This window comes from Cygnus atratus, chromosome 7, assembly GCF_013377495.2.
Source record: "Cygnus atratus isolate AKBS03 ecotype Queensland, Australia chromosome 7, CAtr_DNAZoo_HiC_assembly, whole genome shotgun sequence".
NCBI lineage: Eukaryota > Metazoa > Chordata > Aves > Anseriformes > Anatidae > Cygnus > Cygnus atratus.
The window spans coordinates 10,703,073-10,727,802 of record NC_066368.1 but is presented as its reverse complement, the minus strand read 5'-3'; the positions used below and the strand labels follow the sequence as shown (position 1 = coordinate 10,727,802).

Sequence of the window (24,730 nt, the reverse complement as noted above, 5' to 3'; positions counted from 1 at the left end):
TGCTAAAGGGAGGCTGTGCCCTTACGGGGCACCAACACCTCTCTCCCTTGTAATCTGCTCCGTATTGCAGTAGAGCTCTGTCTTCAAGGTGATTTTAGAATCCAGGAGGTTATGTCTACCAGTGGTAGACTTGGAAGACTGGGATATTTTCTCTCACATAACTATAGCAGACAGTGCAGATGGATGTGGAAGCCACGCCAGTGAGCAGGGTGTGGGATGGTAACATTTCAAAATGTGCTCAGTACACAGCTGGGAGTTTTCTCCTTGGCCAGTTAGATCACAGTCACATCAAATGCAATTTTCATGCAAATAGAAGTGCTAGAAAACATTGTTCTTCTTTCTTAAAAAAATAAATATATATTTTTTTACTTTGTTTTGGCTGGTCATGTCCTGATATTCTGCTTTTGATTAGCTCCCTTGCACTTTGCAAGACAGCTGGCAGTCTCAGGAGCGGTGGTGCCTGCTGCAGCATTGCAGTTCTGCATCCTGTCAGCAGCTGAAGAAGCACCAGTGAGGCAGTGGGGAAAAGGTGGTTTTTTTTTCATGTATCACGAAAGATTGGATTCCAGTCACTTGTTCGTTTTTTTTTAAAGTGGCTTCTAAAATTGCATATCAGCTTTCATAGCTGGGTTGAAACTATTATTTTTTGTTAAAAACAATGAATGGCCTGAGTATTGCTATTTCAGCTGCAGGGCTGGAGAGCTACCCACTCCTGTACTATCAGGATATTTTGCATGAGAAGAATACAAATGAAAGTTATTGTGCTGCCTTTTCTGTCTTATACTTTGTTTTTTAATTCTGTAGTAGATTTTAAAGCTCTCCCCATTTGTGCTAGGCCTTTCTGGAAATGGCTTACAGTGAAGCAGCACAAGCCATGGTGCAGTACTACAAAGAAAAACCTGCTATGATAAATGATGACAAGTTACTTATTAGGATGTCTAAAAGATACAAGGAATTGCAGCTGAAGGTAAGATCAGATTCCCGATCAGATTTCCTGGGTTTCCATAGCATGTTCATGAGAATACATCAAAAAACCTTTGCTGATTGCTGATTTCTAGTTAACATTTTAAAATTATGGAAAAAGAAATGAAGAAAGATAAATTAATGAATGTATGTTAAAGATTGTTTATACTTAGCTGTTTGCTGTTGTTCTAAATTGTAATTCCTTGGGAAGATCATGTTTTCTCTTGTTCCCTCATATCATTATTTCATACATCCCTTGCAAGCTTCCTTCTGAGCAGGCTCCCCACAGTGCTTGATTTAACAAAGGTCTAAAGCACAGCCCTGTTGTAAGATACCACATGTCAGCAAAAATAAGAGGTGCCATCCTTTTAGACAGGCATTAAGCTTGAGGCAGTGCTTTTCCCTGGTTGCTTGCTTGAACTGTAATACATTCTCTATACTGAGCAACAATGGCAGGGATAAACATCACACTGATTAGTTTTTCTTTCTTGAGAATGACCTCACTTAGAAATAAGATCTATTGTCATTTATGTTATTATTATTATTTATATAGAACAGAGCAATATTTGGTCCTTGTACTTTTTGCAGGGTATGATACTTTTGATGTAGACACCTGAGTGATCTCCAAAAATCAGTACTCTTGAGAGTGTAGTGGCATGAACTTATGTTCTGCTGTAATGCTAACGGAAAAAAATTCATGAAGACTTGGACTGGAACCAATGGTGCAAAGTTGGAAAGCTTTATTTTGTATTATCCAACACAGCACAAAGTTATTTTATAAAATAAGTGCTGTGTTCCAAGTTAAGAGGCCTTTTATGAGCTTTAAGGGAAAAGGAATAACTCAGATGGTCTGGTTTGACCTTTGGAAAAGTTTCTATCCTGCATGTGTTTAATAGATAAGGGAGGCTTGAAGGAGTTGTCAGAAGCCCATAAATCAGGGTGCTCTTTCTTGCTGTGGTATTGTGAGGCACCAAGAAGTGAGGTGGTGGGGACTACACAGCTACACATAGAGGCTGAACTGGACTTACCCAAGAGAGTGTGGGAGTTTGCTTAGACTTCAGGAAGGTTTTCAGCAGTTCCAATGGCAATCTCTCAGGTTATGGAATTGTTTTTCCCTGCATGAGCAAAAGACCTTTGTCTTTGTTAAAAACATACAGACGAACAAAAGTACATCAGGAAAGGGGGAATATGCATGAGCTATTTACCACTATGAACTGCTCTGAGTTCCTGCATGATTATGTTGCTCAGCTGTGCATGCTCCAAGTGTTTGATGAATCGCACACGCTCCAGCCTGGAGTAGTGCACCTTTTGTAGATGATCTTGAACCTCAAGTAATCAGCACTTCCTGCACACGTTTTTCTTGCGCCTAGCTTTTCTGGAGCTCTTGTGCCTAAACATAGCCTTTCAGAGCCATACTCCAGAATGGCAGGTCATTCCTAGGTGGGCAGGGACAGGCTGATGCATCTATTTAGTTTGGGTGTTAGAAAAGCTGTCTGGTTTGTTTCCTCTTGCATCCACTTCTAGAAAATACTCCATAGCAAATGTGTATCAGGGAAGTACAAGCTAGTTGTCTAAGCCGACTTTCCAGAAGCCAAGTATGAGGAGACAGTGCTACAAGATAATGAAGCAAATTTTCCATTTGTATCATTTGACTGCTTTGATCATGCTTATTGAGATACCAGTTGCAGAAAAGACTGTAACCAGACCACTGAACAAGTATTTCTCATTAGTGGTGAAATGGAATGATGCATGAATGCTGTTTCTGAAAGGACAAATCACGTATAATAGCTTGGAGAGTGGTGTAACATGCTAAACAGTGTTTTTGTCTTATTTAGAAACCAGGTAAGAACGTGGCTGCTATCATCCAGGACATCCACTCGCAGAGGGAGAGAGACCTGCTGCGTGAGGCAGACAGGTAAAATTTCTGTAGAGTTTGGAACTGGGACCTGGATAAGTCTGAAAGCCAGCAGGTAGAATAAGCATAGTCTGTGTGCTTCCCTCTCTTATCTCATTTGCTTTCCTATTTTGGATTTCATTTCAAATCACTGTAAAAATAGTATGATAGTAGGTGCAGAACCTATGTAATGAGATCAGATTGAAACAGACTGTTAGGAAAATAAATTAACTCATAACTACTGATGATAATGACTCAGAAAATAGGCTTGGCATGCAAAGAACATACAAATGAAGCCATTCCCCTCTCCTCACCCTTGAGTGAAAAGCATAAAGGCTGAGGTTGCTGTGAGACCTGGAGAGAGGAGGAAGTTTATTTTGGTATATTCTTGATCTGACTGGCTTCACAGAATCACAGAATCATCTAGGTTGGAAGAGACCTCCAAGATCATCTAGTCCAACCTCTGCCCTAACACTAACAAGTCCTCCACTAAACCATATCATTAAGGGCTACATCTAAACGTCTTTTAAAGATCTCCAGGGATGGCGACTCAACCACTTCCCTGGGCAGCCCATTCCAATGCCTAACAACCCTTTCGGTAAAGAAGTTCTTCCCAATATCCAACCTAAACCTCCCCTGGCGCAACTTTAGCCCATTCCCCCTCGTCCTGTCACCAGGCACGTGGGAGAACAGACCAACCCACACCTCTCTACAGCCTCCTTTAAGGTACCTACAGAGAGCGATGAGGTCTCCCCTGAGCCTCCTCTTCTCCAGGCTAAACAACCCCAGCTCCCTCAGCCGCTCCTCGTAAGACTTGTTCTCCAGACCCCTCACCAGCTTCGTTGCCCTTCTCTGGACTCTCTCGAGCACCTCCATGTCCTTCTTGTAGTGAGGGGCCCAAAACTGAACACAGTACTCGAGGTGCGGCCTCACCAGAGCCGAGTACAGGGGGACAATCACCTCCCTAGACCTGCTGGCCACACTGTTTCTTATGCAAGCCAGGATGCTGTTGGCCTTCTTGGCCACCTGAGCACACTGCTGGCGCATATTCAGCTGCCTATCAACCAGTATTCCCAGGTCCTTCTCGGCCAGGCAGCTTCATTAGTACTTTTCTTGACCCTCCAGAAAAAAAATATAAATAAAAATAAAAAAATGGAGAGGACTCACAGTCTTAAAACACCTATTTTAAACAGGTGATCATTTTCATTTTTGTCTCAGAGATGACCTAAAGGAGTGAGTAGTAAGGATGCTAACACTAGGGTCATTGTAAGGGTGTTAACATATTATAAGCTTTTAACATAAAAACCCCTATGAGATATTGTAAAGAATGAATTAACATATTTTTGGCAGATCTGTGGGGACTTGGTTAAACTCTGTGCATACAGCACTGCCTTTTCCCCTGTTTGCTGTGTCTGCAGCTGTGCAGTGCATGTCTGTGACAGACCTGAGGTCTCAGGCACGCAGGGGTAGCCCCCGTATGTTTGCAGTGCACAAGAGCTCAGCGGACCACGGTGGGTCAGCCAGTTACAGCTGCCTTTTCCTTCTGCAGCAGGTATGGCACGGAGAGGCCCCGCTCTCGCAGCCCCATAAGCCGTTCCTTGTCACCCCGATCCCACACTCCCAGCTTTACTTCCTGCAGTTCACCCCACAGCCCGATGGGGACCAGCAGGACCGACTGGGGAAATGGAAGAGAGTCGTGGGATCAGTCCCCGTATTCCCGACGGGACGAGGAAAGAGACAGCAGAGAATGGCGAGAGAATGGGGATGAGAAGAGGGATAGGACTGACACGTGGGTACACGAGAGGAAACATTATTCCCGACAGCTGGACAAGTTTGATTTGGATGAACGGATTGAAGGAGGCAGAGGGCACAGAGAAAAATATTTAAGGAGTGGTTCTCCTGGCTCTCTTCACCTTATATCTGGCTACAAGAGTAGGGAAGATGACTATTACCGAAAAGCCTCTAAGTCAAAATCTGACAAGTTTCAGAGGCAGCTGCAGGAGTTGCCTGGCAGATCTAAGAGAAAGGAAGAGGCAAAGTTAAGGGAACGCAGGCATTCTTACAGTGAGGACGCTGCTAGGGAGGAGATGGCTGAACAGAAGCATAGCAAAGCCTCTGAGGGCTCCAGGCAGAAACAAAGCGAGAAGAATAAAGTGAAGAAAGCAGAAAAAGACCAAGAAGAAGATGCTACTGCTGAAGGCAGTGACTTGAAGGAAACCAAACCCGCGGAGAATAAGGTAAATAGAGATGCAAAACTGAATGTAAGAAGAAGGTAATGATGATGTGATGTATTTTCTGAAATATTTTAGGTCACTTGTTTTGGGTGTGGTGTTGGTGATATACAGTGTAAAACAGTGAAGTAAAAGCCATGATGGGCTTAGGGAATATAGCCCTAGAAGAGATCTTCGGAGGTCACCTCATCCGTGTCTTTGGCCAGATCTGTGCAACTCTATTACACCACTGCAGTGTTAAATACCTGCACATCATCTTTCGCTGTCCTCCACAGAACCTCTGGGTAACCAGTGAGGGGAAGAGTTACAGGCAACTAAAACAAAACCAAAGGAGTATCTGCTGTTTGCATGCAGGTTGCACATGCAGGGGCAATTGGCCTACTGTTCTCTTTCCCAAATCTGTGACTTGCCCTCGCTCCAGCTGCTCTTTCAGCATCATTACCTCCTTCCTGCTGCGTGTGATGTGGATCAAGTTGTCTGGGAATTAAGTAGTATGTTACAGGGATGCACAATATATATTGTTATGCTGCTGTCGCTGTAAGTTACTATACTGCAAAAATGGGGAATGAACTTTTCATGAGGAACGTTTTCCTTTGGTCAGCTCAGTAAAGCAATTGGTGTTTGTTAAATCTGTGTTCCTGCCCTCAGCTGTGGCAAGGATAATTCACACCACTCCCTTCAATGTGCTGGCAGGAGTCTCTTCCTGTGGCAGAACCACTGGATCAGCTCACCTGTAAAGCTATGGGATCGCTGGAGAAATACTGCCGGTCGGTGAAGTGGCAGTGTTTGTGGGTTTGAATCTCAACTGGGAAAGAATAGAGAGGGAACAGATCAGGATGCCTCGCTCGTCTCAGAACAGCCCATGCTCATATCCCCTCCCTGCAGGGATCTTATTTCTGGCTCTCGGCCACCCTGCCTCCCCCAGCCCCCTGGTGATACCCGGCCTCCATCCGCCCACGGGGACGCTGGCACAGGAGGCTGCGGAGCTGCTTTGCTGACCAGGGGTCCATCTCTGGCTAGTGACTGTGCTGCCAGGGCTGTCTCTGGCTGTTTTTAGTTGACCTTGCATTTGTTCTTCTTGTGTGGGGGCAAGGTTGGTGGAGATGTCTAGATCTTGTAACTCAGCGAGTCTCTGTAACAGTCGGCAGCACTAGCTCATGCCATAGATATGTGTCTCTGTAACCGCCTTTTGTCATCTTTCTCCTGGGGCCGACATTTCACCGTGATGGATGGTTCCTTGGGAGATTTCTTTCACTTACGGAAATGTCAGACAGCTTCCTGAATCATCGGTGCTGCACACCCCTCTGCATGTTTTTCTGTTCATTTTAAACTGGCTTTGTAAAAGGCACATTCCTCCAGGGACTGCTGCTAATAATGTGTTTTAAAAGGAAGAAATAGGTTTGAATGCTCTCCAGCTCATACTTTTGCTCCACCCCTCTTTGACTAAGTGCCAGGTAATACTGTGGTTTTGTTCTTCCAAAGTGTGAACAGTGCAAACAGTCACACTCTTGACTGATCCTGCGTCAATAAACAAAACAGTTAAGGTCTTTTGTAGGGTTTTAACACTGCTGCTCTCCTTACCACCTCTGACTCAACATAACAGATGTGAGTAGAGAACGGGGGAGAGACTGGAAATTTTAATGAATTCACATTCTCCCCAACCTGTCTTCTTGCTAACTGTATGATATAAATTACATATCTCTAATTTTGTTTCAATTTCTTTTTTCATAAATCTTATTTGTGCAGCTTTGCAAATGGAATCAAATTCTTGGGTCTTTTCCCACAGTCCAGTTGACTTGCATTAACTTTAGAAATAAAGAATGTGACCTTGTGAGTGACTTTGCTTCTCTAAAGCCAAAATAGAAACATAATAGAGCACCACTGTGTATTGCTATATGTGTATATGTTGTATTTATTTTAGCTTGGAAAAGAGGAGCAAAGTCCAGAGAAGAGCTCGCCTTCAGCTAATAAACAAAGAGAATCTGGAGAGATTCTGGAAAACGCAAGAAAAGAGAAGGTTGGTGACATGTTGGTGGCAGCTTCCATGATAAAATAAGTGAAAACCCAGGTGTGGTAGCACGTTCAACTGAAATATTAAAAGTCCCATGGAAGGGCGTGCAGAGGGGCTGTAGAATGGGTGTCTAAATTACTTTGCCTTATCTTGACCTTTTCCTGAAGTCTCCAGAACTCTTTTTTTAGTTGCTCTTTGCCCATGTACATTGCTTCACATGCATAGCCCTTGGCACTGACAGCTGCAATGTATGCCCAAGTGAACCATGTAACTTTGTGAACTGTGCCCAAAAATAGGAGATGCAGTCAGTCAGTGGAAAACGAGGGAAGTAATGATGAAAACTTTTTGGAGTATTGGCCTTAGATGGATTATGGATAGTAGCCTCTTTAATTATTTCTGTTTTTAATTAAATAGTGTCTTTACAGCACCGCTACTGCAGCATCGCTGTCGGAGACAGCAATGTCCTTGGAATTTCTCCAGCTTCATATCTGTAGGGTCATGGGTTGATGGTCAGATATGGAAGCTATTGATATCTGTTGCTGCAGAAAACTGATCTCCTGGCAAGAACAGCGTCAACTCCCAGAGTTTTCTTGCTGTTTTAGGATTCTAGGAGGGGAAGTGTGGGAATGACCAAACAGGAGGAGAATACAGATTATTAATAGATTATGTGCTCACGATGATTCTGAGAGTTGAAATCTAAACTGCACCAAGTATGTATTGAAAAGAACAAATATGTTATAATTCTGATCATCCTAAATGTCTACAACTGTGTGTATGAGGTACTTCAGATTATAAACATGGGAGTATAACAGTAAAACTGAATTTTCTCAAAGTCAAAGCCAACCTCTGTCAACACAGTCCCTGGCAGAGGGCTCTTGCTGGTGGAAGGAAATGACTACAAAACATAGACATGTATTCTCAGTCACTGTAGGAATTTTAAAGGACCTAATCTAGCAAAGTCAAAGCCACAGTGGCTAGACTAGGGTTCAGTATATTCTCACTGTAGTGCTTATTTCTGTCTACCCTGGGACAGAGTTAGAGAAAGGGCGAGGTTAGTTTCCTTGGGGATCCCACAGCTGTCAGTCACATAATAAAGTATAACATGTTGTGCCTTGTTCTGCTGCTTACAGAAAAGCGAGAAGTGGAGACTTTAATGCCGAAGGCAGTTACAGGATCTTCCAAAAGTGAAGTTTATATGATTGTCATAAAAATATTACTTGTTCTCGTGCATAAGGTTTAAAATCATAGCACCAAGGCATGCCATTAATTGAAACTAAAACTCAAAATGGGTTAGACATGGTCAGATCAAAGCTTTTCCTTGTTACTGAAGTTCAAAGCCCACTGTTTATCAGTGTTGATCTGTAATCACTGATCTCAAATTTTTTACATCTTTGTGACAGGACCAAGACTGGGAGAGTGGAAGTGAGATAGAAGGCGAGACCTGGTATCCTGCTAACATGGAGGAATTAGTGACAGTAGATGAAGTGGGAGAAGATGATTTAATCATGGAGCCTGATATAACTGAGCTTGAAGAAATTGTACCAGTTGATCAAAAAAGTAAAGCTGCTTCAGAAATGTGTCCCTGTATGACAACCATGTTAGAACTGAAAAATGATCATGGCCACTTAACCAGGAGTGAAGACAAATTTGCCCATAAAGCTTTAGAAACAAACTTCAGATCAGCAAAGGGTAGTGTAGCTTCTAGCGTCTGTCAGGATGAAGAGGAGGAGGATGACAATGATGATGCTGTAACTGAAGCATCAAGCCTAAATCTGGACCCTGAGCAGAAGAAAGAGGAGTCGCAAGAAGACCAACCTGCTAAGGATCAGCAGCAGAAGGAAGAAAAAAATGATAAAACCTCTGACACTCATTTAGAACCTGAAGATCACCATATACCTTCTGTTCATCTGAAAGAAGAGGGTCTCCAGCTCCCGGATACATTTATAGATGATTACAAACAGATCGAATCACAAGGATCTGAGAGCAGAGAAGTTATGGAAATGCTTGTTAAAAATGCTAGTGAAGAAACAAGACATGGAAGCCAAGAGTGTCCAGAGGGTAACTACTGTTTCTTTTTTTTTTTTTCCTTTTCAGCCTGCAGAGAGCTTTGCATGTTTTCTCTGACAGTAGACTGAAATTTATTGCTAACAAGAGTAAATGTTGCTAATAGTATCAAGACTTGTCCTTGGAGCAGCTCAGTAAAAGAACTCCAGTGCCTTTCGCCAAGCTAAACCATTAGAGGCTCTTAGCTGAATAGTGTAGAGGAAATATGATAAGCAGCTTGCAAGCTTTCTGAAAGGCATAAGCTGCTATAATTGTCATGTCAAGGTTCACATGAGTTTAGCTGAACCCTTTCGGTGCCCTGCTAAATTTATTTTGAATTGTCAATGAAACGAGTGACAGCCTCTGAAGGTCAACAGAAAAGTATCTGTAGTGTCTAGCTGGCTCCTGGACAAGGTGGGTATTCTTACACACTGTACGGTGGCATTAGTAACATGGAAATTATCTGTAAATTGTTACTTCTCAGTCCCTGCGTGCCTTTTGTCAGGACTTGCCTTATCATCTCCCGTTATCTAATGCATGCTGCCTTTAATATATCTGATAGGACTGCTGTGAGATGGTGCCAATAAATGTAATCATAGCTGTCTATTAATATTTTACTGTCAGGGAAAAAAGAGATCCCGAGTGTCTGAAATTGAGTTCAGTTCCTTGTCACACTTTCAAATGAAACTCGAGCGGATGGGTTGTGCATAATGAGTGGAAGTGGAAAGCATAGACCATGCAGGCCAGGAATGCTCTTTTTTGGTTGCTGCTGGAGCTCATGTGGTAGAGAAAGGCTGGTGAACAGAAGTTGGAGGAAGTTTTATGAGTGCCATTTTCTACCAGAAAATGTTGGAACCTTTAATGAGAATGTCTGATCTTGAACTAACTTCTTCCTCCAGAACAGATCTGAAACTTGCTCAGTTTTCAATACTCACCTGTCTGTCCTGAAAACAGCTTTCCAGGCTTCGTGTATTCAGAGATAATGCTCCCATGCGAACTCCCTGCGACTGGGGATTGTGAGATTGGCTCCCCTGGCTGCCCACTTCACTGGCATCCAGGTCCAGTAGCATAGTTGCTTTGATGTTTTCAGCATCTCAGCTTCCAACTTGCCAGCATAGAGCCTAGAAACTCCAGGGGAGTTTGTGTGCCCTATGTTTCTGCCATGGACTTGGTATCTGGGATCTGCAGTGCAAGGCTCTAGGCTCTCTGCAATGCAGCTGCCAGCTCAGAAGGCCAGAAATCAACTCCAGTGGGACTAAAGTTGCCACAAAGGCCCTGGGATGGTCTTAAAGTTAACTTGAAAGCCAACCAGCCAGGATTTCATATTATTTTCTTTTAAACCATGTAATAGATGTATTTAAAACAATGAAGAAAATATCATTTTGTTGTGGTTTAGCCCGGCTGGCAGCCAAACACCACACAGCCGTTCGCTCACCCTCCCCCCTCCCTCTCCGGGATGGGGGAGAGAAACAGGAAAGTGAAGTCTGTGAGTTGAGATAAAGACAGTTTATTAAGACAGGGAAAAGAATAACAATAATAACAATAATAATATTAATAGTAATAATGTGTACGAAATAAGTGATGCACAATGCAATTGCTCACCACCCGTTGACCGATGCCCAGCCTATCCCCCAGCAGCCGGCCCCCCCTCCACCCCGGCTAGCCACCCCTATATATTGTTCAGCATGACATCAGATGGTATGGAATACCCCTTTGGCCAGTTTGGGTCAGCTGTCCTGGGTCTGTCCCCTCCCAGCTCCTGCTGCACCCCCAGCCTGCTCGCTAGCAGGACAGAGCGAGAAGCTGAGAAGTCCTTGGCTTGGTGTAAGCACCGCTCTACAACAATTAAAACATCAGCATGTTATCAGCGCTCTTCTCATCCTAATCCAAAACATAGCACCCTGCCAGCTACTAGGAGGAAAATTAACTCTGTCCTAACTGAAACCAGGACACATTTTCATAGCCAGAAATTGCAGATCTCTGAACTGCAGACTTGAAAGGCAGGAAGCGTTTGGTTTGGGCAAAAATCTCTTTGTTTTATGAGAAAATACATCCCTTATCTAGGCAAATTTGCAGCACAGTGGAAATGGTGTCAGGGTAAGGGAACCAGTTCTTTGATGTAAGAACTGAAGAACAGGAATCACACCAGTGTACCTGAAATTCTGATGCTCTGTGGGAAAATAAATAAATAAATAAATAAAGTCTTTTTCTAATAAAAGGAGTTCACATGTTGGGAAGGGAGAGCATCTGCTCCTTTAACTAGCTTTATCCACCTCAGCAAACCAACCCAGTGTTTTCCATACTTTCATCTCCTGCCTGTGTCCATTTAGGCTGATCAGCAGGGACCAATCATCCCCTCCCTGGCCAGGAACTGAAATCTTCAAATGGCCCAGAGTCATAAAGCAGAAACCATCCCTTGGGGAGCTGAGGATGGGAGAAGAGTGGCTCCAGGAAGAAGATGGCAGCAGTGCCGTAGGGGTCCTATTGAGGAGGGTTTGCTCTGCCCATGCAGCTCCTGAGGCCGTTTGGGAGCTGCTCTCAGCAGGTCCTGCAGCTCCATCACTGGCCGTGCAATACCATAGGTGGTTACGGAGCTGCAGCTGGCCATGCTTGTGCTTATTGCTTGTGTAATATTACGGATCTATTTAGAGATTAAAATACGAAATGAAAAACAATAACAAACATGAAGTTAGAAATAGAAAAAAATGGCCTACTGGGTGAAATAGGAGTGACTGTCAGCTGCAGGGGATGCGCCGAGTAGGCTCTTATTTCAATGGAAAAGCATTTTATCCATTTTGCTTCGTTCATAGCTCCAGCCAGAATGTGTTTCCAAGAAGTCAGCAAGTGTCTTTTTATACTAATAAAGTGTTTTCATTCAATACATTTATTCATTTGTTAAGCAAATTCTAGGTACCTGGAAATGAGATCTCTCGAGTACCCAGAAGTAGAGCCTAGAAGAAGGCACTCTCCGCCAGGCTGGGAACAGGAGGACGTCTTCACCGAACTCAGCATTCCCCTGGGTACGTTTGGGCGCCCAGGCCGAGGTTGGCCTGAGATGCCACCCACTGCAATTCCTAGAGCTTACAACAAGATGTCACTTTAAGGCTACTTGCTATATTTATTTCTCAGAACAGATGTGAGGAGGGTGAAGGAACAGGGTATACAGCAGAGAGGTAGCTGTTGAAAGAAACGGACTTCATTACAGTCCATTGCTAATTTCTTTCCACATGAATGGCTAAAAAAATAGCTGTTAATGTCACTGATGAAATAAGTTCCTGTGGACTTCTTTGTCTCAAACCTGAGCCTGACTGATTCAGGGAATCTCTGCAGTAATCAAGAAGAAGCATAAATTAGCCTGCTGGGAGCCCCAGCAGGGATGTTTGCCCTCATAAGGAAGCTGGTGAGGCTTGGGTAGAAGGATCATTCAGGGAATTGTCCAGGAATTAGAGTTTAACTCTTAAGACATATGGTATGAGAAATACTTAGCAATTTAAAAGTATTTGTTATAAAAGTATTTTTTTATACTTTAAGTGTAAACAGAAGTATTGGCTTTACTGTGTACACACTGATCATGAGGAAAACACCTGGGAGAGGTACACCTTTAAGAGTAATTTGCATAATGCAAGTGCGAATTTTGCTGCTAATAACTACTATAGCTCTTCCAGCCGTGAGGTTACACAGTGAAGTTTCCAGTCAATATTATGTGAGAGAAGGTACATTTTTACATATGCATAATATTTCTGAAAAAAAGAATTGCAAAGTGCATTTGCAATGCACAAGATTTTAGACTGCAGCTCAGTATTGCAAAATTAGGTAAATCAGAGAAGTGAATCCAGGATCAGTCTTCATATCTGTGTTATTTAACTAAGCAGCACCTTTTTTTTTTTTTTTTTCTTTGAAAGCAAGTTTATGCTGGAGGGGAAGGGTTTCAAGTGACGTTTTAATGTAATTCAGAATCTCTCAATAGGTGTGGAATTCGTGGTGCCTAGGACTGGCTTTTACTGCAAGCTCTGTGGACTCTTCTACACAAATGAAGAGACAGCAAAGACAAATCACTGCAGAAGTACCGTTCACTACAAAAATCTCCAGGTAAAAACATGCTTGAAACTAGCTAATAACTAGCTCATGGGGTGGACCATGTATAAGATAATGATGCTACCAAAAAATTGATTTTTGTGCTGTAGATAGAATTCAGACAAAGTGAAGTTTAGATAAAACTTTTCAGTAGTTCCAAATGTTAGCACACTAATTTCTCATTGCCATATCTCTGCAGTCTACTTCTGGATCATAAATAAGATGGGGCCAGGTGACAATTTTATCTTCTTATCCATATTTGGTCCTTGTCACCAGCACAGGAAAGAACTCAGACCTTTAGCTGTCTGTTCTTGAAGGACCCAGACATTTGCATCACTGGGAGTGAGCCCAGCAACAACCTTTATTATTTCTTAGTTTAAGGAGCACTAAATATGCCACTTGTTTAATAAAGTTGCCATTCCTACTTTGCATGAGCATATATTTCTGCAGCATGTTTCAGCAAGCAGTACTCTGTGACGCACAGGCTCTGCGAGGCATTTCCTGTGACCTGCTGAAATCACCTTGCTATGCTGCAGAACAGCACAGGGGCTCAGCCACGCAGAACACCGCTACTGAATAATTTCTATAAGGATCCGCAGAAGCATGTAATCACTTGCGTGGTTTCAGCACTTGATAATAGCACAAAGAGACCATGGGTGCTTGGCATTAAATCAGAAGTCCCCACCTTTACCACTTCTGAGATGCATGGTTGATAGTGTCAGTCATAACAGCACGAGCATCAACTGCCCAGTGCTGAGAGCTCCTTAGAGGAGGTAACCTTATCGCACATCCCCTTGAGTCCATGCCTGTGTGTAGCGTACATGTACTGCAGGAGATGCTTTTATCAAAATGCTGTTGGCATTCTCACACTCCCAGCCAAAGGAATGAAAGAACAAGGCTGCTCCTTCTTTTTCTGTTCCTTCTGTCTTACTTCCTGGAGCACTGCTTCTCTTCAAGTAATACCCATCTCTCCCTAACTGGCTAGTAGACATCAGCTTTTCTGAGAACAGTTTTTTGCAAGTCACGCTCAGAGTCAAATCATTTCTCTGGGAGAATTTTCTTCTTGACTTTCCTGAACTTACTCAGCTGTAATCATACAAAGGCCTCTGGCTTTCACAGACTGTGCCTGCAGAGCTGCTATGCTTGCTAATGTTAGATCCTCCAAGTGTAAGCTTGACGAACTGGTGCCCAGTTTGCATGTCTTTTTTTGCTTCGTACAAGAAAATCCAGAAGGATTCACCAAAGGTAGCACCACTCAGTGCAGGCCATGTGTCCCATGTAAGTCTGTCCCAAAGAAACCCGTGCTTCACGAAAGTTTGCAACTTCAGCCCTTGGTAACTAGCCTCATGGGAAGCAGAGGCATTTTTTTCATTTTCAAAGTTATTTTGTCAAAGTCATAGAGAAAATATGTCCATTAAAACTGAACCAGCGTGAAAACAAAACAAACACACCACACATTTTCTCCCCTGTAAGACATTTCCCATGAGCACTGTGGTAGATATCTAACACTGACTTGAGATAAAGCACAGAGACCGCAAAAGCTGTTAAAATTAAATCTGTCAAACATGGTAACGAAAACATTGTTCTCTAGAGCTGTACCTCTTATCTTATTAAATGGAGGAAGTAAGTGTCTGATAAATACCCATCCAACTTTTGCCCTCTCAAATGGAAACTCAGCAAATTTTAAATAATTGCTCCGTATTTCTAGAACTGTTCTAATTGCAGTACTGTTAATTTATGCACTCTGCAAGAAACGTCAGTCTTCTAGGATGGTGCAATTTAATGAGCATATCCACCGATATGAGAACTAGGGACAGTAGCTGTATCTGAAGCTGTGGCACTGCAGCTGCCCACTGTCTTTCTGCTGTTGTGCCTCCATGAGGAATAACATTGTCCAATACCAGCAACATTGTCCCAAATTCTTTCATGGCTATGAGTCTTTTGTAGTTATTTGCTACATGTCGTCTTTCACATGATCTGTTTGGAGACACATCCAGAATGTGTGTTCGGTGTTTGGATTTGAACACAAAACCGAATAGTTTGTCTAACAGTTTTCTTCAAAAGCCTCACTTAGGCGATGAATAAAATAGTCACCTTCACCTGGGTGTGTTGTCCCTTGAAGAACACCAATCACTGAAAAACTTTTCAGTTTCTTCATCCGCCTTGCAGACTTTTTGTGATTTTCCATTCTCTTCAGCTTAATAAATAATTTCCCAGGTGGTATTTATATTTACAGATCCACCACTGTTTCCATGTCCAAAAGATCTACCATTTGTCCTTCCCTCCCACAACTACCACACAAAGCTGTCAGATTCATCTGGTGTAAGCTACCTTTGGCAACTTGGTGCAGCATTTTATCCTGTTTTCCACAGGCTTTATGCAATATTCATCAAAACTTGTATTTAGAAAAAAATATATTTTTGACTCTCATTTTCCTGCAAATGAATTTGAATGTCTGCTTTGTGAGCTTCAAAACTGGTGTTCATGTTAGTCATGATAGCTGACATTAACATCAACTAAAGGTGGTGGCTAAATCTCAGTCTTATTTTGGTGGGCAATCATTAAAAACCAAAAATGTGTGGGTTATCTGATCCAACGACAAGCGTCAGTGATTTATTACAGTTCATGATGAACAGATCACTTCTCCCCATCTTTATGGATCCTATATCTCTATATATTCCTGTAACGTTTACTCTGGCCTTCTGCCACATGGAATTTTGTACCCAGGGACCACAATTAAGAGTTGTAAAATTTCCACTGCCAAATCTCTCTATTCAGGTTAACAGGGATGCAGTCATCATTTTGTTACAGTTACGCCTACTCTGCCTTTACTGATTCCCCTTCAGATGTACTTTTTAAATCCAAATCTTGTATTTATGTGAGACAACCTGGCAGTCCTAACACAGCCCCTCATTTCTTTACACCCATTTCCCATTCCATCTCTTCCCCATGGATGACCAAGAGTGAACTTTACTCTGGAGGAATCTTGCAACTAGATAAGGTTTTGCAGTGACATGCCAGCATCTTTTTGAAACAAGTCCAAAGGAATAATAAGCTAGAAAAGAGAGTTTTACATTCATAAAAATGTGCAGGGCAGTTATTCTTGCATGTGGTATGTGTAATAAGACCATCTCTACATTATTATACAAGCGTCTGTCTAAACTAACTGTTGATGAAGAAGTTTCTTCCATCTATTTCTAGGTCTGTTGACCTTGAATAAATACTTTGAGCACCATTGTCATACCTACATCAGCTCATCTTCCATTTTATGTGCACCTCTACTAAGAGCACTTCCCAAAGGTTGGAGGCCTCACTGGCCTTGTCTGTATATAATGGTGAAATGCTTTGTCTTAGAGCAATACAATAAATGTAAATACTCTAGCCAGACTGCTAAATTTTGTTAATTGTTATTGATTTGATTCATCCCTTAATATAAATGTTCTTGTGTACAAGGTATATGTCTGAACTGGATGTGCTGAAAATGTAATATATATGCTTTTACTTATGACTCAGAAACCACATCTACTTTCTGACACAACAGCCTTACACTAGAATACTTTTGTCGACTCAGTGGAATTAGTTCCTGCGCTATACCATACAGGAGCCGTGAGCAGCGAGTTTGCTTGTAAGGAGAAAAGGTGGGGTCTAGTTTCACTCGCTGATGGGGAGCTGTGGTCCTCCTGGCTCTTTCACCAATTCTCCTTGTGGCACAGAGTAAATCACACAACTTTTGAGGCTCTCCGTGTAGTAGAGTATCTCTCATTAAGGTAGTTTGCCTGGCACAGCTATTTTTCCTGGCTTGAATTTTCACCAAAAAGGGGCTTCTGTGTGTTTTCTTCCATTGTGAGGTGCCAGGAGAGTGTATGAGTTCTGAAAAGGAGTAAAGCATCCTGTGCTGAATATTTTCAGTTTTGGTAAAGATGCTTTGTTTCTGATGTGCTTGCAGAAATATCTATCACAGCTTGCAGAAGAGAGCCTGAAAATGAAGGAAGAAGGCAGCCATCTGCTTCAGGATGACACTGGAATTGTTCCTCACTTTGCAAAGAAAAAATTATGATGCGGATGAACTGGAAGAGCTATAATGAGTGAATGCTGATACTTTTTTTTTTTTTTAATTTCTCTGATATAACTGTCAATTTGCACTGTACAGAGGAGGGGAAATAAAGAGCATGTTCCATGCATCTATGCCCAGAGTGCCATTAAAAACCAAAATGCCTGAAACTGTTTCCCACGGTGAAGCAAAACTGGCATATCTGTAACAAGTGGAGCAATTCTTTCTCACACTCTGCATGCTGGGAGTGGTTTCCTAGATTAAATCAGAATTCTCAGGGATTCTTCAAGTTTTAATTCTGATGTGACACATCAGGTCAGGCGGAGTATTTAGAAGCACTCAGCATCCTCCAGTGGACGCTGGAAGGAAAGGAGATGTGACTATAAATAGGCTTTAATGTTGCTTAAAATATCTTCAGCCATTTTACTCATTAACCCAGTGAGCAGGATTTGTATAGGATATCTAAAGCCATTGTGCTAAAACTAATCCGTAGATGGCATAATGTAAACCCCATCAGCATCCATCTCCGTGTGTCTTAGAGCTTGCTGAAGTGATAGGTATTTGTGTTGTTAAGCACTGACTGTGTTGTATGAATGCAGAGGGAGCCGCAGTCTCTGCCCAGGGACCTTAGAGCCTGAACCCAGCACAGCGAGAGCAGTTCAAATGTGTGTGCTGACAGCTAACCTGCTCGGGTTTTCAGCATTTTCCATGGTGTGATCAGGATGTTCTCCAGGTACTGTTGTGTTTGAGACTCTTCTTTTTGATAATTCTAAAGGGTGCCAACTTCGAGTCTTGCAGACTTGAAACTCTCACAAAAGGATTTTTGAAGTGCTGTGTGTTTGGACCACGTCACTTTTAGACATTTTATTCAATGACTTTTAGGGTCTTTCTGTTTTCTTTCAAACCTGCTTTTCCTCAGCTTGGCAATGTTGAATGTTCCTGGTTTTCATGGAGAGATGCCAGACTTTTAATATTGTTTTTGTATTTTATTTCCCTGAATTTTTAAGGTGAATACAACAACTGATGGCTCACAGTGCTGTGCTGAGAACACAGGATGCACCAGCAGCTCTGAAATTATTATGAGCTATTGTTTCTGCACAGTTGTTGCTTAGTATTTTGCAAAGTCCCTTTGAAATGCACTGTACGAGTTTCTGGTTCATTTCAATGGGGCTTTGTGTTGTAAAGTGAATACGTATGCAAACCATTGCCAGAATTGATCCCAGAGTTATGCTTTTATAAAATGCACCACGCAATTTAGACAGATGGGGATTTGCAGGCGTGTTTCCGTTCTTTGCCTTACTCTAATATTCACCACGGTACGTTCTGTAACAGTTGCTGGTGCTAGATATCCTGTTGAGATGTTGCGCAGAGGAAACAGTTTCCCAGAAGGTTCCTACCATCCCTAAGAATGTTGCAAAATATTGCAGAGTGGCCAAATTGCCAAAACTGCTTCCACCAAAGTATTTGTTCCATTATTTCTTGTGCCAGTAGTCGTGTTCGCTTTCTGAAGTGCCCTGTGGCCAGGCAAGGTGTCCGAGAGGTGCCTGTCATTATTGCCTGAAGCCCTCTTCCATTTCATGGCCTGTGCTTTCTGCTGTTTTTACCAGAGGTGGATTCAGATGTCATATTAGGAATTCCTGTTTCTTACAAGTTGAGGGATTCTTTGCATCCCACATTCAGATGTGGCCTATCTGAAAGAAGAGGGGAAATGAAAAGCATTGCAGCATAAATCCTCCTTTGTCCATACTTCAAGTATTTTAAGATTGGGGTCCATCTGTCATTTAAAACAGCTCTTTTGTTTTCCCCTATGTTAAAAAATAAATAAAATTGCGAACAAGGTATTTTTCCTTCAAGGGCTGGGCTTTGCCTTTGACTGTTTGTTTTTCACATTGCAGTGAAATTTGAGCACAGGGCTGTTAGGGCAAGAGCTTATATAGCAAGCCATAAGATTACGAAAATGGCAGTAAAGATTGTGCAACCGTCTCCTAAAGCACAGCTCTCAAGCTGGTCATGTATCATCTGAATATGAAGTTCCCTTCATGCCCTTCAGCACAATCTGAGCACAAGGGAAGGAAATCACTCCAAATGCAAGCATCAAATCTTTGAAGCTAACCCTGCTATCAAACTGGGGCTCTCACCGGCCTAATGGGAGCTTATTAGACCATGTGGTTAAGCTTAATTGGATGTGAGACGTAGCTGACTCTATATCAAAGCCATGTGCCTCCAGCAACTTTATCCCCAGGTAACCTCAAATGAGAAAAGTATCACTGTTATTATTCTTTGTTTGTATTGCAGTAGAAGCTACAGGTCCACTGCCTTTATTATGGGCACAACACAAATCCACAACAAAGACTTTCCCAGGCCAGAAAGCTTTAAATCAGACCTTCAGAAAACAGACGGCAGGTGGATACAGGCAGACAGGGAAAGCAATGGGCAACGATGAGCTTTTGACTGGCAGCAGCAGAATTATTAAAATGAGTGTTTGCCCAGGGGTTATCTTGGGATTTACAGGAGGTAGCTCAAACTACTTCCCCCCTCCTCTGATTCTGAATCAGGCTCACTCCCATTATTCATAGCTTGCATATTTAACCTCCTCCTTTCTCCTAGCCAGCTGCATTAGGCACGCAGAATTCCTTCCTGAGAGAGCGGCGCTCAGTATCCCTCAATGCCTGACTGAGATGTGCTCGCTTACGTTTCAGTCCCTGTTTAGGGCTTCAGAAGCTGGAATCCTGACCAAGGCTCACTAGATACCTGCTTTGGGTCGTGGTCTAGGCGCTTGTTTGCAGCTGCAGAAGGAGGAGGCTCCAGAGGCAAGATGGGATCCCTGCCCTATGTGACCTAACCCAGGCATTTGTAGAGGTGGTTTGGCTGCCCCATTCCTCGGGGCTCTGTCCTGACGCAGCAGCAGTCTGTAATATCCAGGGTGCAGCCAAATGTTTCTCTTCTCAGTTTCCCTTCTGAGAAAGTCCTCTTTCTCCCTAGAACGCAACGCTTTAAAGCAGTTAAAAGCAACCCCAAGTCTCAACTAATGCCTAGCGACCCCAGTGATCAATTTTCAGCCTGATTTGCTTTGAGATCTCAGAGATAATCTCCTTCCCTCTCCAAGAGGCCATCATGCAATGCTGGCAGGCACTCAGCTCCTCAACTTCTCTCTACTACCTATTCTGCTGAGGAAGAAGGACACTGTAGGCAGACGCTTTCCTTTCTCAGCGTGTGTAAAAATGTGTTGTTTCTTTTGGTTTCTTATATTTAAAATCTTTACTATTTTTTAGTTGGCATAATTCATCATCACTATAATCCACGCTGTTTATTAATACATATATATACGTATATATATATATAGCACAAAGCAGGCTCAGGTCTAGCCAAAAAACTATTGATATTTAAAAAAGAGCTTCCTTAATATATACAAACCATTTCAAGACATCTCAACCAAAGATTGCACTTTTTGAATAGGGACTATGCTTTTCATCTTTGTGAAATCTGTATTGATCTCAAATAGTCTTTAATATCAATCTGCAATTTACTTTTTTGAAGTAAAACGTAAAATAAATAAACATTTGCCCCGTAAGATTAGACAGTTTCATATTGGCTTTAACACTAAATTAGTGTTAGGCTGGTTATATTCAGGGTTTTTCTATTCTCTAAGGATTAAGGCTGTGATTTATTGAATTATACTTGAACTGGACCAGATGTATTATTTATTGAGCTTATATAATCTTGTTAATTTAAGTTTTGGCTTGTAAACAGTTGGAATTTGTTAGTACTTGTTTAATTATGTAGGAACTGTCACCAATATTAACTAATCTGTGTAACTGATTGCAAAGTGTTTCAATTTGTGTTTCTTAAAAAGAAAGATTTTAATAAAGAGAATTAAAAGCATAAGCAGTGGTGGGAAATTGTCCCAGCAATGACATGCTTCTAGCTTCCCAGGGGATCTATTAAGAACCAAAATGAACAAAAGATAGTTTGGGAGGTAAGATGAAAGCAGGAGGCCAAAATGTTTGCTTTCCAATATAATTACTGGAAGTTGTGTACTACTACCAGGTAGTTCCTGCCACGCAGATTGTGGGTGACTGCAGTCATCTGGTGCTGAAGGTGAAGTGAACACATCTTGGTCTTTCACTCTGTAACTGTTATTGTTACTACTGCTTTTGCCTCTCTAGATCTATCTTCACTTCTCTTTTTATTTCCAAATGAACTAGGCAAGCTGGCTGTCCCCACTGGCTTTTCTGTCTCTATCCAGATTGCCTTCTTGTCCTTCTGAGCACCATATAGAATTATTGTCCCCAGCAAAGCTAAGCATCCCCTCCCCACCTTGTCTCCACCTCAGATCCCCTGTTTGCCTGTTTCCCTTCCCTCCCTTGCTCTCCCTTTGCCGATTTTTCCTCTTTTCAGCACACTGCCCCAGAACAGCTGTGGAAATGGGTCATGGGCAAAAAGACTGGCACTCGGGTTTTCTGACTCTCCCATTTGTTAAATCAGCACTTTAGTCTCTTTGAAGTAAGTGTTTTGCAGCTGAGGCACACGTGTAGTGTATTTTAAGCACAAATGGTTTCAGTTCTTCTGCCCCGGATGTATTGAAACTTTCAAACTCGTGATTTCGATACCATCTCATGACAGCTACAACTCTATCTTGCTCTAAAAATCAGGAAAGTCGATGTCATGTGTTATTTTGGCATCATATATCCCTAACAAAAAAAAAAAAAAATCCAGATTGTGGAGTTCAAAATGTAATGAGTTTCCCATCCAGATTTTGTCACGTGCACTTTTCTTGGCGGAAAGGGGAACGCAGGTGTGAAAGACAACAAAAGATGAACAGCAGCACACACCCAAATACCGGCTCAGCCTTTTGACACAAGGCTGTGACGGGTCTCCCTTTGATATCTGGCCCGTAACCCGGCTGTCCTCCTTGATTAGCAGAGCTGAGGAGGTCAGGGCCATCCGAACATGGGCACCCTCCCAGAAGAAGGGAGCTGGAGCCACGCTGCCTGCACAGACGCGGGGCTGGGCTGGCGGCAGGCTCGCTGCTACACTCGCCGTGCAGACGTGGTCTTGGAGGGCAGGAGCCACCTCGCTGTGAGCGGCCACGGGGCTGGGATGCAGGGGCTGGGATGCTGCCAGGGGCACAGCCTCCCTTCCCCTGCCTGCCGTGCCGGTGCAGCCTGGGACTCTGCCGTGTTTGTGCAGGTGGCAGCGAGGGCAGCCTGAAGGAACAGGTTTGCCTTTGCTTGCTTGCCTACCTCCGACTCCGCCAGCCCTCGCTTATCTCTGTCAATACAGTGAGCACTCCCCATCTGTTCGGCGTGTCTGATGCAATACCGCACCACGAGGCCACGGGAGCGTGAGTATGTATTCCTGGGGGAAAAGTGCCCCCGCTGTGGAGAAGGTGGGGACTGGGCAAAGCCCGGGGGTCTTCCCTACCCCAGCTGGGCTGTCCTTAGTGGAACTGGGTAATGCAGCGGTGAAACAGAAAGTATCCTTTTCCTTACACAAAAGGAAAACCCGTAAGCATCAACCTTTTCACCAGAGGGACAGGGCTACACATAGTGCTGGCCATACTGGTGTGGACAGCAGGAATCCCCTGGTGTTTCTCACGGCCCTGCTGCTCACCCTCCGCCAAGCTACAGTGCGTGGCAGCTTTATGCAGCGCGCCATCTCGCTCTGACCTAATGAATTCCCAGCCCCATGGAAACACGGCTCCCCAGAGGCTGCACTGAAACCAGCAGTGTCCAGCTCTTTCTACCTGTCCCCTTTTATTGATAACAGAGGCTCTGGAGGGCCCTGCCCAGGGCCTGGAAGCAGGCAGGGGAGCTGCGGGGCCAGCAGGACCCACCTGGCACGCTGCGGATACTCTTGGGGTTCATCTGCACACAATTGCATCCGCCTACTGCGGGGGGAGATTTCTAACCAGATACCCGTGGTGATTAAAGCCAGTAAGCTCTCACTTCGGGCTTACACTGGCTGAACAGCTGTCTGCCAGGAGCAGCATTTAGCTACCTGAAGTAAGCTTCTTTTAAACTGAAATGGGAGCGTACATCAATTTTTAATTAACTGGGTCAAATCTAAATGAGTGGGCATGCCCAAAAGCTTTTTGTGAAGTAGAAAGCTCCATAGGGCAGGCTGAATCCAGCCTGTTAAATGTTTAAATAATTGCCAGGCAGGGCCTTGGCCAATGTTCCTTCAGGTAAGACAGTGAGCACCAGCAGCACAGCCCCGACGGGAGGCAGCTTTTCCGGCCTGGTTTCTTCCCAGTGCCTTGGAAATGAGGGATCCTGTTTATAAGCTGTCCTCCCCTTATTTCTGAGCCTTGTTTGAGAGCATGCTTATTAGTTCCACCTTCCTCAAACACAGCCTTTGTGTCTTTAAGAGGACACAGGAAGCCTGTTTTGTTTGTGGGTTTCTTCTCTGGCTGGGCTGTGTTTGCATTGCAGCTGGGTTATCTGTGGCAGATAGCGACGTGTTCTTGGCAGCAAACTTTCACCTTGAGCTCAGGGGGCGTAGCCAGGCAATGTTTTGCACACCTGTGGTGGGAAATTAGGAGAAATTTGCCTGTTTGCATCACTGCTGCGATGCTCAAACCAGTTCCACAACAGAGCTATGAGCGAGTGCTTCGTAGCACGCATGGCCCCAAGAGGTGGGCACTTTATAGGGCACAGGGTGCACGCACGTGTGTGTGTGTGTGCAAGAGCAAGGCTTGTGCTGCCTCACCTGGACTTTAGCATTAAGCAGTTGGCAATCAGATGTACTTTGCTAACGTTACAATAACAAGCCATAACTTTTCGGTGTGTGCCCAAGCTGTTTCTAACCTCCTTATCTGCCCTGTTTGCTGTTACCTGCCCTAACACAGGGACCCGCTGTGCTGGAGAGCTTGCTGAGGGGGCTGGTTTCTGTGCTACCTGAGGTGCCCCGGCCAAAAAGTGGAGGGAAACAAAGCAGACCTTACACAGGCATGCCCACCGCAGGTCTGGCTGAGTGGAAGCGCACTGAGACCGCCAGGAAGAGCAGCCCAGGTCTGTCTTGGTGCTAATAGGGATCAGCACTGCTCTGGCTGGGCTATTCCAGGGCCTATTTCCATCTGAATGAAATTGGGAAAGATTAACGCAGTTAGGCACAATATGCTAGATATTAGATGGCCAGCTGGTCAACAAGGCAGCCAGGAAGCTGTAAATGATCCCAGAAGCCTTCTCTTTCCTTTTCTCTCACAGGTCAGGCTGGGGTGTGGGTGGGAGGGCAAGGCAGAATAGGAAAAAGCCTTCGGCCATTCCCTCTTGTGCCAGGCCCTGTTGCTGCAGGGGTGGACAAAAACCTGGCAGTGCCTTGTGTGGCTAACACCAAGCTGAGCATGAAATGGAGCCAACAGATCTGAAAGACGTTGGTAGGCCCGATGTTCATGGATACTTCCCACCAGCAAGCTAATGTCTCTGTGGCTGCTCGTTCGCAGGCTGTGTGTTACCTGCTGC

At 43.6% G+C, this 24,730-nt stretch overlaps 1 protein-coding gene across 1 annotated transcript in view; it reads left to right on the top strand.

Moving 5' to 3' along the window:
- The window catches only part of RBM20 (RNA binding motif protein 20), a 127,739-nt gene extending 109,983 nt beyond the window's left edge, over window positions 1-17,756 (top strand). Inside the window, exons 12-19 of the mRNA XM_050711893.1 lie at window positions 836-967; window positions 2,799-2,878; window positions 4,407-5,094; window positions 7,010-7,105; window positions 8,500-9,157; window positions 12,043-12,162; window positions 13,110-13,231; window positions 17,163-17,756. Coding sequence (XP_050567850.1) covers window positions 836-967; window positions 2,799-2,878; window positions 4,407-5,094; window positions 7,010-7,105; window positions 8,500-9,157; window positions 12,043-12,162; window positions 13,110-13,231; window positions 17,163-17,273 — 2,007 coding nt within the window. The 3' untranslated portion in view covers window positions 17,274-17,756. The remainder of the gene's footprint in view (window positions 1-835; window positions 968-2,798; window positions 2,879-4,406; window positions 5,095-7,009; window positions 7,106-8,499; window positions 9,158-12,042; window positions 12,163-13,109; window positions 13,232-17,162) is intronic.
- Window positions 17,757-24,730: the final 6,974 nt, after the last annotated feature.